General features: G+C 39.1%; 1 protein-coding gene across 1 annotated transcript in view; it reads left to right on the top strand.

Annotated features, from left to right (window-relative positions):
• Positions 1-11,454, top strand: part of AIMP1 (aaRS-interacting multifunctional protein 1) — a 32,642-nt gene extending 21,188 nt beyond the window's left edge. Inside the window, exon 3 of the mRNA XM_083131899.1 lies at positions 10,195-11,454. Within this exon, the coding sequence (XP_082988025.1) occupies positions 10,195-10,935 (741 nt within the window). The 3' untranslated portion in view covers positions 10,936-11,454. The remainder of the gene's footprint in view (positions 1-10,194) is intronic.
• The last annotated feature ends 631 nt before the right edge of the window (positions 11,455-12,085 follow it).

Consider the following 12,085-nt stretch of genomic DNA (forward strand, 5'->3'; position numbering starts at 1 on the left):
GTTGACCATGCTGCTAGACGGAGACAGTGGTGCAACGCCCATAAAAACTGGACAATGGAGCAGTGGAAGACTGTAATCTGGTTGGATGAGTCATCCTTTACATTGTTTCCAACTGCTGGCCGAGTGTGCATGTGGAGAACGCCAGCACAAGCGTACGATACCAACTGTCTGTTACCGAGAGTGAAGCATGGCGGTGGTTCAGTGCTAATTTGGGCAGCCATCTCCTGGTATTCTGCTGGACCCATCATCACCCTGCATGGACATGTCACTGCCAGGGACTACGTAACCATTTTGAGTGACCAGCTGCATCCCATGGTGCAAACTTTGTTCCCAGATAGTGATGCCGTGTTTCAAGATGACAGAGCCCCTGTTGATACAGCTCACATTGTCCAGGACTGGTTTGATGAGCACGAAGATGAAGTGTCACATCTGCCATGGCCTCTACAATCGCCAGACCTCAATATTATTGAGCCCCTGTGGTCGGTTTGGAGACCAAGGTGCAAGCCCGCTACCCACCACCATCGTCTCTACAACAACTTGCAGCTGCTTTGGAGGAAGAATGGTACAGCATCCCTTTGACAACCATACACAACCTGTATTTGTTCATTCCACGTCGACTGCTGGCCGCTCTGCGTGCCGAAGGTGGTCCTACTCGATATTAATAAAGGTAATGTGCATTTCTGCAGGTGTTTCCATATTTTTGTCCATCACCTGTAGGTAAAGATTGGTGAATTCCAATCAAAGCACTAGTGAATGACCAGCAAAATTCAATGAATGACTACCTCAATACCACAAACATTTGTAATAATAATAATGTTTCCTGAACAGAGAAATTTGAAATAGTTACAGGCTGTTTTTTATATATATATTTTAGCATTTCAGGTATTGTATAGTAAACACCATAAGACCTTTCAGACAGGATATTTGTGGAGCTTGAATACACTCCTTGATGTCCCAATGACTGTACCAAATTTGATCAGCTTTGTTTGACCATTTCCATTTCTCAGCTTCACAGTTATGCAAAACTTTTATTTCAGATTCATCCTTAAATTTATTATGAATCACTATTCCTGGAAAATATTCACCATCATAACACACTGTAGCATAATCACCAACATTGTGCATAATGCATTTTTCACTGCTTTCACTCGTGTTTTGCACAACAGCCAATAACAGCTCATGCAAATCTCCTTCAGATTCTGATGCCAAGGACATTTAATGTGAATCTATTGGTCTCACTATATTCTATCTTCTTCCGATGTGATAGCTTTTGATTTCTTCTTAACATCGACTTTCACTTTTTGCTGTTTTCTCTCTCATTGTTTTTGTTCATGATATTCTTTCCATTTCTTCGATGTTATTACAAATGGTAATCTTTCAGATCTTCTTTTGTTGGTTGTCCATGTTTTTATCGTTTACTTTAGACCAATGCAAGTGAGTAGCCCACTCTCCCTCTGGAGTTTTTGGTTGTTGGCACTCAACCACGGGAGATGATTCTTTCCTCTTACTGTCAGTGACCAAGAACTGGCCTACAAGGTTAGATGATTTTTTGGAGGCTGAGGTATTGATGTTCATATCGGTGTTAAAATTTCAGCTTGACTTCTTTGAAGTTCACTTCCTTCAAGTAGCAATGAGCAGGACATATCAGTATTTCCTTACTCATCAAAATGAAAATCACAAGGTTCATTTCCAGAAGCTTTCTTTTGGATTTTTTCCCAAAGATCAAAAAGAGGTATATGGTTATACGCGTATGTCAGCTTTGCAGATGATTGGAAGGCATTAACTATTTCATCTGGATCTTCCTTTCCTTTCTGACTGCAGTGGTTATTTACTAGAGATGATGTCAAATTGGTACCTAGTGCATGACCTCCCCCACCCCTGCTTTCTTGCAAGTAAATGCACAACAGAGAATGTGTGATTTTTGAACAGCCTATTATTCTGATTTCATCATGTAACCATTATATAAGCACAAATTTCACACATCTTGAATGTTTCTTGTACACATGATTACAACGTAGTAATTCTTACCATATTAGCAATACCAGATTCTTTGTCTCGTCTGCTAAACTCAAACAAGTGTGCTCTTGAACTCCCTACCTTGTGACCTGGACAAACCAATCACAACCTACATAAGAGATTGTAGATGAATGCAATATCATTTCTTATTTGGGAATGGTCATATACTGGTGCACTCACCCTATATTCAAAGTAGCACATAGTGTAAGCGGGGGGAATGGGATGGGTGGGGTAACTGGGTGGTATCATTTTATTTTATTTTTATTAATTTCCTGTATTGTCATAACACAATAACTAGTGCATGGAATGATAGCTTTATTCATTGGGCACTAGTTGTATTTTTTCAGCATTTTGCTTCAATTCTCTAGCGAGTAAAAAAAATATTGTTTCAACTACTGCACTTTTCTGACTATGACAAACTATGTTTGTCCCTCCTTAGCTAAATGTAACACAAATTTTTTGTCAAGTGGGAATTGTTTGATTTTAGCCTTAAAACAAGTAAATATACTCCAAGGAGTATGAAGCATGTTTTTCAAAGTTTTGAGATACTCTAAAAAATTCTAGGTTGTACCAAAAAATGTACTGTATGTATTATCATTTACCTACATATTATTTTTTTTTCTTCTATTAAAACTGAGTGTAAAGTGTAGTTTTTACTTTCTTTTTTAACACCCCTTTGTCCATAGATTGTAGCTCTAATATCTTGTGAGTTCTAAGCATACCTCCAAATTACCTTCATGGGGGTAATTGGGTTGTAAATTACTTTTTTTTAATGCATAAAATTAGGAGGTAAAAAAAATGAAGTGTGTTTAAGAGATGGTAAGTGAAGGGTCTCAAGATAATAAATTGGGTCCAAAGTGTTAAAACAAGTATCAGAGTCTACACAGCTTCGATTTAAAAACATACCTCCCAATTCCCCCTGCTTACCCTATATCAGCATATTTATTTTTAAGTTTCTATCTTGAAAAATAAAATGTGGCAAGCATGGCACCAGTGAGTGTTTTGAATGAAACGACTTGGTCTTTTGTCCTCTGTACATATTGAATCGCTTTTCCTCTGCACACATCACAGCTTTCTGACATTCCGAAGGTCGAACCGATTCTGTGCAGTAGTTTAACCAATTTCAGTTGCTCGAACCATTATTCCGGACCAAAACTCCTTCGCTGTGGCATGGACTGTAATCTCAAACCGATATGTCGAACTGCTTTCCTCGAAACTGGTTTCTAAAGTGGTGCAAACTAAAATGCTTTTGCATGAGGAGCTTTGAGTTTCGGTTCGTCTGGTCCGGAGTAGAAACTGTCAGCGTCAATTCGAGTTTGAGTCCGAATTACCTATCCTATTTCAGTCCGCTGTGCCGAAATTGAATTGGTATTGCGAGGAGTGAAATCAATCCGACCCAAACAAGAACTCGAGCTGAAATTAATTTCAGTCGAGATCCCTGGTCCCAAAGTACTTTCTTGAGGCTCACCAGAAACTACAGAAAACCATGGTAAAGAACATCCATTGTGATTACCTTTTGCATTCTATTGTACATGCCAATGAGAGGGTAATCAGGTAGAAGTACTCACCGACCTACGTTGTGTTATTTCCCATGTAAGGGTTCACTTGTTTTGTTATTATCATTCGCTGTGTCATGTTTGTGATGGCTATTACAATTTGTAATGAACCGTTTCAAAGTGGAACAACAAGAACAGGGATGTTTTGGTCCCTGTTGCACATTCTACAAAATCCCCTTCTTATAATAGACATTACCGCAAACCATTCAGTTACTGCATTTCCTTAATTCATTATATTTGTGATGCTTAGATATTATTAGTGAATACTATTCTGATTAATGGTGGATAAATTTTGTCATTATAATCTTTGCTAAGGAAATCAGTTTAATTGAATGATCTGAAATAAAGTTACTGTTTTAAATACAAGCTAATCTACTAATGTGACATGTTGATTACTTTCCAGACATGTTCTGTTTGCAGACATAGTATATGGATGACTTTTAATTCATTCTGAATCCTTCCATAATTTGTAAGCATCTCTCTGTCAATGTTACTGCCATCATTTTTCCACTGAACACATCCAGTTGGTACAAGTAAATTCTATTGTTTCATTCGAGATGAAATGCACCTTCAGAAAATCATTTACAAGGACTGTCTCAGAAGTAATGAGAATGCATTTTTATCAATGAAGCCATGTCACTTTCCCATATATTCTGACGGTTTCCCTCAAAGTACATTTCTTGTACACAAAGTACACAACACATTCAGCATTTTTTCCACTCCTCTTAAAACCTAGAAGTCATTTTCTATGAGATTGTTCACAGCATGTAAACATGCTACATTGATGTGGCTGAAAGGTGCAGTGCTACATATTTATACCAATGCTTAACCAACGTTCAAAATAATACGTGTATGTGTGTGTGGGTGGGTTAAGGACCGGGGCGACCCAAGCTATTGCCCGAAGCACCACCCTCAACGGCGCCAGACCGATTTAGTAGAGCCAAATCCTTATTTCTGTTTACATAAATGTGGATATTTGTTTTATAAAGAGTTGGATTTCTGTAGAGAGAAATTAATTGAGGTTACTTCTCAATGACGAATGTATATTGCACAATCATGTAACAATTTAAATAATAGAGGAGAAGGTCTAAATATGGGCGTAGGTTTAAATATGGGTTTTGGAGTTATCAGCGCTGCCAGATGCTGCAGCCTGATAGATGCTATGGGAACTGGTTTTTTTGTCAAGGACAAAGATCTCGAAATACACTTGTGAACAAAATTAGTGAACATTGACTGCCAGTGTCGTGTGATCTAATGAAAGTGTGTTTGTAGTGAACAGAAACTGCGGACAAGTGCTTTGTGTATATTATTATTATTTTTCTAGGTTACAGAACTTTGATTTTTCTCTCTTCAGGAAGGGGGGACTATGTAATGATGCGATCATTACTGGATCCTTTTTATGTTATAAATTGTGTATGTCTATGTATTCCTGTACGTTTGGGTTCTTGGCCGTTGGGGAGCGGTAAGTTTCCAGTAACGGTTTAGGTCATTAGCGGGGCCTATAAATAGGAAGGGCAGCGGAGCAGTCGGCCTCAGATGTTTGGCGGAGTACAGCAATGTAAGAGGTATCTTTCTCTCTGAAGGGAGCGGCTGGGCGAACTTTCTTTTCTTACTATGTGAACCGACGGCGGGGATGTTTACTTTCTTTCTTTTACTACACACACTTGATCTTTTCACATTATTCCAATAGTTTATTTCATGCGGGAAACCGGGTACACAACACACATACTTTCAGCCACCTTTTTTGGTACTGAGGGTTATTTTTTTTTTTTACTCGTGGAGCCAGTGGCTACACGAGTCTACACACTCTCTTTGGGAAGGGGGTACAGGGTACACCGGAATGTAATTTTGCGAATAACTGCCAAGAATTAACTCCTGTAAATATATTATGAATAAACGTATATATATCTAAAAGGAAATGGGCGTTATACTATAATTTGAAGAAATACGTGTCTATTGCCTAAACTAGGATCCACAGAACTTCAGGTACTGCAAGTTTTGAACCTCGGGACAAGGATTCAAAAATGTATGGTAGTGTATATTGTGTATGTTGATGAGAATCTGCTTAAAAGCACAAAATATACCGTTACATCTTTTATGTAAATATGTGTGAAGATATTAAACTTCTATAAAGGATTTTAGGAATAAGTATTATAAACCGAATATGATAATCAAATTCTCAGTCAAAAGTTACACTTAAAGAATTAAAAAGGTAAAGTAAAGTGTTCCCCTGTGCTTAGCACCACGCCATGAAGGCGTATAGGGGGTATGGGGGTAACGCCCCACACTTTCTTGATCCGGTCGTGAGTGGAGGTGATGTGATCAGCATCACACCCCTGACCGCCTTTACCCCCCAGGGTTTCCCCCAGGTACCCATGTTATTCGACGCTGGGTGGGCGCCGGGCCCATAATCACAGTAGTATAGTGATTTTTTTGCCCAGATAATAAAGCTGGATGTACCCTGATATACAGAGGTTGTTTCCGATCTATGGTGACAATTTCAAACTGCTCCTACCTTAAGAGAAACCATGTCACCACCATCGAGAGTGCTCTATTTGGTGGTGTCCCTGCATCTTGGCAATTCCCCCACAGCGGAGTTTCCACTGTAGGAGACTGGCACGAATTGTAGTCATGTCCAGACTCAACCACTTCTCCTGACAGGCTTTCCATAGCCCTTCAATAGTGCAGGGTCTCCTGTGAGACAAGGCACGTTTCAGTAGGCTGAAGGTGCAAAAGTCCATCGGTGAGGCATCAGGTGACTTCACTGGAAAGTCTTTGAAAGGAATGGCACGAATTCCAGTTACTTCTGCCATTTGTTGAAGGAAGAGGCAGGTTGAGCAAGATGTGTGACTTGATGCACCCACATACGATTCTGGTCCCTCCCGTCAAAATTGGGAATGTCATGGTGATAAACGGGTGTCAGGACGTTAGCCTGATAATAATCGGAATTAGTAGGGACATTGAATTTTCGCGATGCGCGAAATCGCGAAATGTGAAAAAAAGATACAATTTTGAACATTCTGCACGTAACTACACCCCCAATGATGAAATGTGCATGAGTTTTATTCGCAAAGTAATGCGAAATGTGTGCTTTTCCACGAAATGAACGCTTTTTCGCGAAATAACCGTGAAATATCATCAAATTAAGTAGAAAACAAGCAAAAATCGGCAGTCGAGGTTGTGCGCGCAAACTGTCGATTTGTAACAAAACGTTTGCCTAAAGTTTCCTACCACTCACAGCTGAAGAAACACTATCTCAGTTTGAAAACTTTGCTCCCTGTCAAGCTGCATTCCTTTCTTCCCCCGAATGTCTACTCAACTTCCAGTTTCGCTGAACTTGCTAGCTGTAGCAGTGATAAGATAAGGATATGCTTTAAATACATACAATGAATAAATCACTTGAGATATGCAATTTAGAAATGAAGTAATTTTGTGTTGGTATTTTCTTCTTGGTTGGAGAGCTAAGTACTTGTGTATGTGTACAGTATATAAAAATGAAGTAGATTATCAATTTATAGCTCTTTTGTATGTTGTTTCCTCTCATAAGGAAAAAGTGTGTGCCAATTTTTTTTTTCCACCGCTGGTATATACCGCTGATCTAACATTTTATTTACCGCTCTCCTCAGTTTTTATTTACCATAAATTTGTGTCCCTAGGAATTAGCCTTCGTATTTTTGGCAACACAATGTATGGTCAGCTTGCCATTGTACGAGTATCCAGCAATGATCATGAAACCTGTGCCAAAACTTTCCTTGCATTCAGTGAACCATCTTTGAAAGTCCCTCGCACCTGTCGATGTATAAAAAATTGCATGTGGCTTGTGACAGTCATCAAGATAAACATGTGCCTCAACCAATGTAACAATAACTTAAACTTTTCACCTGACAGGTGTCGCTCATAAAGCTTTCGACAGTTGGTGCGACATTCCTGGATGTGTTTTGGCAAGAGCTTATGAACACTCCCCTTGCATCGCTTTTCCAAACCCAAATCGCGGTGAATGATGGTGTGCAATGTCCTCAGTGATGTTTGTAGCCGGTTCGCGATACTTCTCTGTGTGGCTGCATTCTCCCTGGTGACCAGCGCCCTGATGTCCTGGATTGTAGCAGGTGTGCGGCTAGTGGCAGGCTGGGGGTTGGCCTGTTTCTGCCCCACAGGAATCATCCCACGCCTCGCCTTACCTGCCCCTTTCAACACCCGTGATATGCCATTTTTGGACACAGTGAATCCACGCTCCTTGCACAGTTTTATAATGGCACTATAACTGCAGTTTACGTCGGAAAGTGCAGTTATGTAACCCTCCCAATATGCACTGATTTTCGGCAGCATTCTTCCCGATACACAATGACCACCTGTCATGCAGAGCCAACGGTCCAATGTGCCCAAATGACTGGCAGCTTCATTCTGTTCCCGCTTGATGGTGCTTTACAAGGTGTGCAATTTTGTCACCATAGATCAGAAACAACCTCTGTATATGTCTTGTTGTCAAAGATTGTTATTGTAATTACAATTCTTCAAAGGTTAACTCGAGTTTATTAGGTCCCAACTTGCCCCATTTGCTTAGCTTCCGCCCCCAATCTCTGAAGAAATCGGCGCCTACACATCACCACCTCCTCATTTGAAAATTTTATGTTGAATTCAATATGGTGGACGTCCGCTTGAAACACACCAATGTGATTTTCTATCATGATCAATTGTACCCAGCCTAAGGCCTTTACTTTTTATAGAGACTTTTGAATCACCCTGTAAGCTCTTATATGTGACTTTGTCAACATGAACATGAAATCAAGAATTACACACACATACACTACATATGTATATATAGTGTTGTGGGTGTGTGTGCTGTAGGTAGGTAGGTAGAGGGGGATCTTTGCGGGCGGGCCCAAGATTTGTAGATCTGGCACTGGATATTTGGAAGTGTCCTGTGAATGATGGGCGTTCAACTGCATTTTGATCTTGTGGAGTATGTAGAAGCCATAGTGGGCTAGGTCTGGACTATATGCAGGTTTTGGGAGCAGTGGAATATTGTGTGAGACTAAACATTTCCATTCAGACAGACTAGTGTAGCAGGGTACATTGCCGTGGTGTAGAATCCATAATTGTGCAGTCTGAGGGGACACAAGCATGGCCTTTTTCATCAATCAAAGTTCAATGAATGGAATTCTTTCCAACTCCCATCTCCAATGCAGTCATTCTGTCTGCTAACGTACCTCACTTTCACAACAATGTTTTTTTCTGGGTGTCACAGGCAGACATCCTGCATGATGTTTGTTCACGACATGTTCTTGATTCCCTGTGAAGGCCTTGTACAAGCTCACCACTTTGACCGACAGCAAGGCCGAATCTCCTCACTTTTTCGTAGTTAACACACAGAATTTGATGTCTTAATGCTGTTCAATATTGCGCTCCATTTTTCTGTGATAGGATGCAGCAATAACAATAGAACCACAGGCCGAAGCCAGCTGCCCTGCCTCCTGTGTGTACTCAACGTGTCCCACTGCTTGTGTACTCCCCCCCCCCCATAACTACTGATGCCATGTCCAGTGATATCATTCTCATTACTTCTGAGACAGACCTCGTATGGCTCTTGTCCATCTTTAGGCCACATGCAATGCCAAAAATGAAGGATGACCAGATGCAGGGACACTCCATAAATTAACACCCATGCCCCAGCCAGTGAATTAACTTCAATGGCAAGATTGTAAGTCCAAAGCTCACTAAGCCAGCTGATAGGTATTCAGCATGAAAATAACTAAAATTAACCGTTAAAAATTTGTAAACTCATCAAACAGTCTCAGTGTCTGAGCATACGTAGTTCTCGGTCTTGACTTTATGTGTTCCAGGTTTGATTTCTGGCCTGAGGATGGTGTTCTTTTATAAATGTTCCTCCATCATTTTCATCTGATCATCATTCACCTTCAACATCTTGGTTAGCCAGAAAGTAACAGAAATGCATATTATTGAGAAACCCATATTTTTTTCCTAAACAAAACTATAGTCTTCTACCTTGCGTAAAAAAGTGTCCTCAATTTGACCTTGGATATTATGCTAGATTGACCCAGATAGAGATATATCAGTAGTTGATCATTTAAAGGGTAGTGGTTGATAGAAAGATCAGATAATTTTGCCATTTTTTGCATTAAAAAATTTGGATCATATATATTTATATGATATAAGAGTAACTAGCAGAAGATCTGGTAGAGGAGGGGGGGGAGAGTGCTTGGACTTTACCTTGGCCCATTTTCAACTTGCAATTTTTTAAATTTCTCACTTGACTGCATGTAAATGTATGAGCATAGAACTGATTAAAGTGAACACCCATCCACTGAAAATAATCTCCTAGTTACACCTTTGATATTTGATACAATTTTAGAAAGACTTGAAATTTGCAATATTTATGCTGGAAATCTTGGAATTATAGTCAAGTTTTATCATAACAGAGATGGCATTGACTACTTTTGGTTTTCCATGATATGATATAACATTTTGTTATGTTGTGACCATTAAGATTAAATATACAATGTGGGAAAATGTAAAATCCGGGAATGTAAAATTGGAGTTTCGGTGTATTAATTTTTTGAGATTTCCCAGTGCCGGGTGTAAGACTTTCTTTCTGCATTTGCAGATTCCTCTTCCAGGAGACGCTCCTACAGTGCAGAAGAAGGCATCTCCTCAGGAGAGTTCTGCTGGCTTGACATCAAATAAGAAAGAGCCAAGCACAGTGAATGTAGCCCAGAAAGTTACTGCTATCAAACTTGAACCAGCGATCAGTACAGAAAAACAACTGACGAAAGTGAAAGGCAAAGGTGAAAAGAAGGCCGGAGGAGACTCAGCATCAGGTAAGAAGAAGCAAGAACCAGCAGAAGAACTTCCAGTTGATGTGGGACGGCTCGATTTCCGCATAGGAAAAATCATCAGTGCCAAGAAACATCCAGATGCCGATTCTCTCTATGTTGAAGAAGTAGATGTGGGCGAAGGCAAAATGAGGACTGTTGTCAGTGGTTTGGTAGCCTATGTTCCAGTGGAAGAGATGCAGAATCGTCTGGCTGTGCTGCTGTGCAACCTAAAGCCTGTAAAAATGAGGGGCGTAACCTCGGAAGCAATGGTCATGTGTGCAAGTACACCAGCTAAAGTAGAAGTACTCATCCCGCCAGCAGGAGCTGTACCAGGAGATGTCATAACATTTGAGGGTTATGAGAGAAGGCCTGACCCTATTTTAAACCCAAAAAAGAAAATATTTGAAACAGTTGCTCCAGATTTGAAGACAAACTCAAATAAGATTGCTACGTACAAAGGTATACCATTTAGTGTAGCTGGGAAGGGTGTTGTTACTGCACCATCACTAATTGATGTGCAAATTAAATAAAATATTATTGTGTATGGGGATGTAAAAAATTGCTTTGGGGTTTTGACATTTTTTGAAACGTTTGTTAAATTTCAATAGTAAATATAATTCATAAGAAACTTATTTTTCTGCTTTTTATCATCACGTTGAGCCTTTTTTATCTTCCGGATTGGTTGACTTTGAGGTCAGGCCCCGACATTTTTCTGCAGGTTTCCCCACTACTAACAATTTCCCTGTGGTCTTCCCATGTAATATATATTTTCTAGGGATTGGGCAGATTAATCTGAACTCTATTGTTATTGGCTAATATATAGGCATAATAATTTGTGAGTAAAATTATCATAATTTTACTGATCTATCTATATATAGCCTGTAGTTTAGTGAACAATTCTGCCATTTTATTATTGTTTTTATGAATATAGTTGTATAATTCATAAGCCTCATTTTATAAAGTAAATGTCTAAATATGCAGTTTCTTTTCCAAAGATAAAATCCATTGCAGTTACCTGATACATATATTAATTAAAGAGCTTAATGAACCATGTGTTCAAGGAAATCAATGTTGTTCTTATGTTGGATATTACAATATAATACAGTAAATCTTATTGTTTCTGTGAAATTTTATCCTGGTTTCCCAGAAGTTTTTTTCAACTTACATTACCAAGATACACGCACACAGCATTACATGGCTAGTCAACCTTCTGCACTTGTGGGGTTGTGTGTGTGTCATTTTGAAAAAGCTTGAAAAAGTAGTAGGAGACTGGGATGAAGCATCTCAGCATTTACTGTATTATTTTGTAATGTTCTTCAGGGATCATTTGCAATTTTATATTGGATTGGTAGAATATAGTCTTGTCCATTTCTGTTAGGATAAACCAGGAATTGAATGGAAAAATATGAGGAAAAAAAATTGCAAGACTGTGTACCTTCCTAGCAATTATTCCCATTTAGTAATCTAAATTAAACCATAAATAAAATGATAATAAGCCACAAAAATAAAATAAATGTAAAGATATACATACATGTATGTATCTTCACTCATTGTCAAAATTATATACGTTCACAGTTCTGTTGAATATAAATCTAATTTAGCCAATGAACCGTGTTTTTGAAATATTTGCGTTGTCAAGCACTGCAGTTGCTGAAACTATGAATATTGTTTTTTTTTTTT

This window comes from Lepisma saccharinum, chromosome 11, assembly GCF_977018435.1.
Source record: "Lepisma saccharinum chromosome 11, izLepSacc3.1, whole genome shotgun sequence".
NCBI lineage: Eukaryota > Metazoa > Arthropoda > Insecta > Zygentoma > Lepismatidae > Lepisma > Lepisma saccharinum.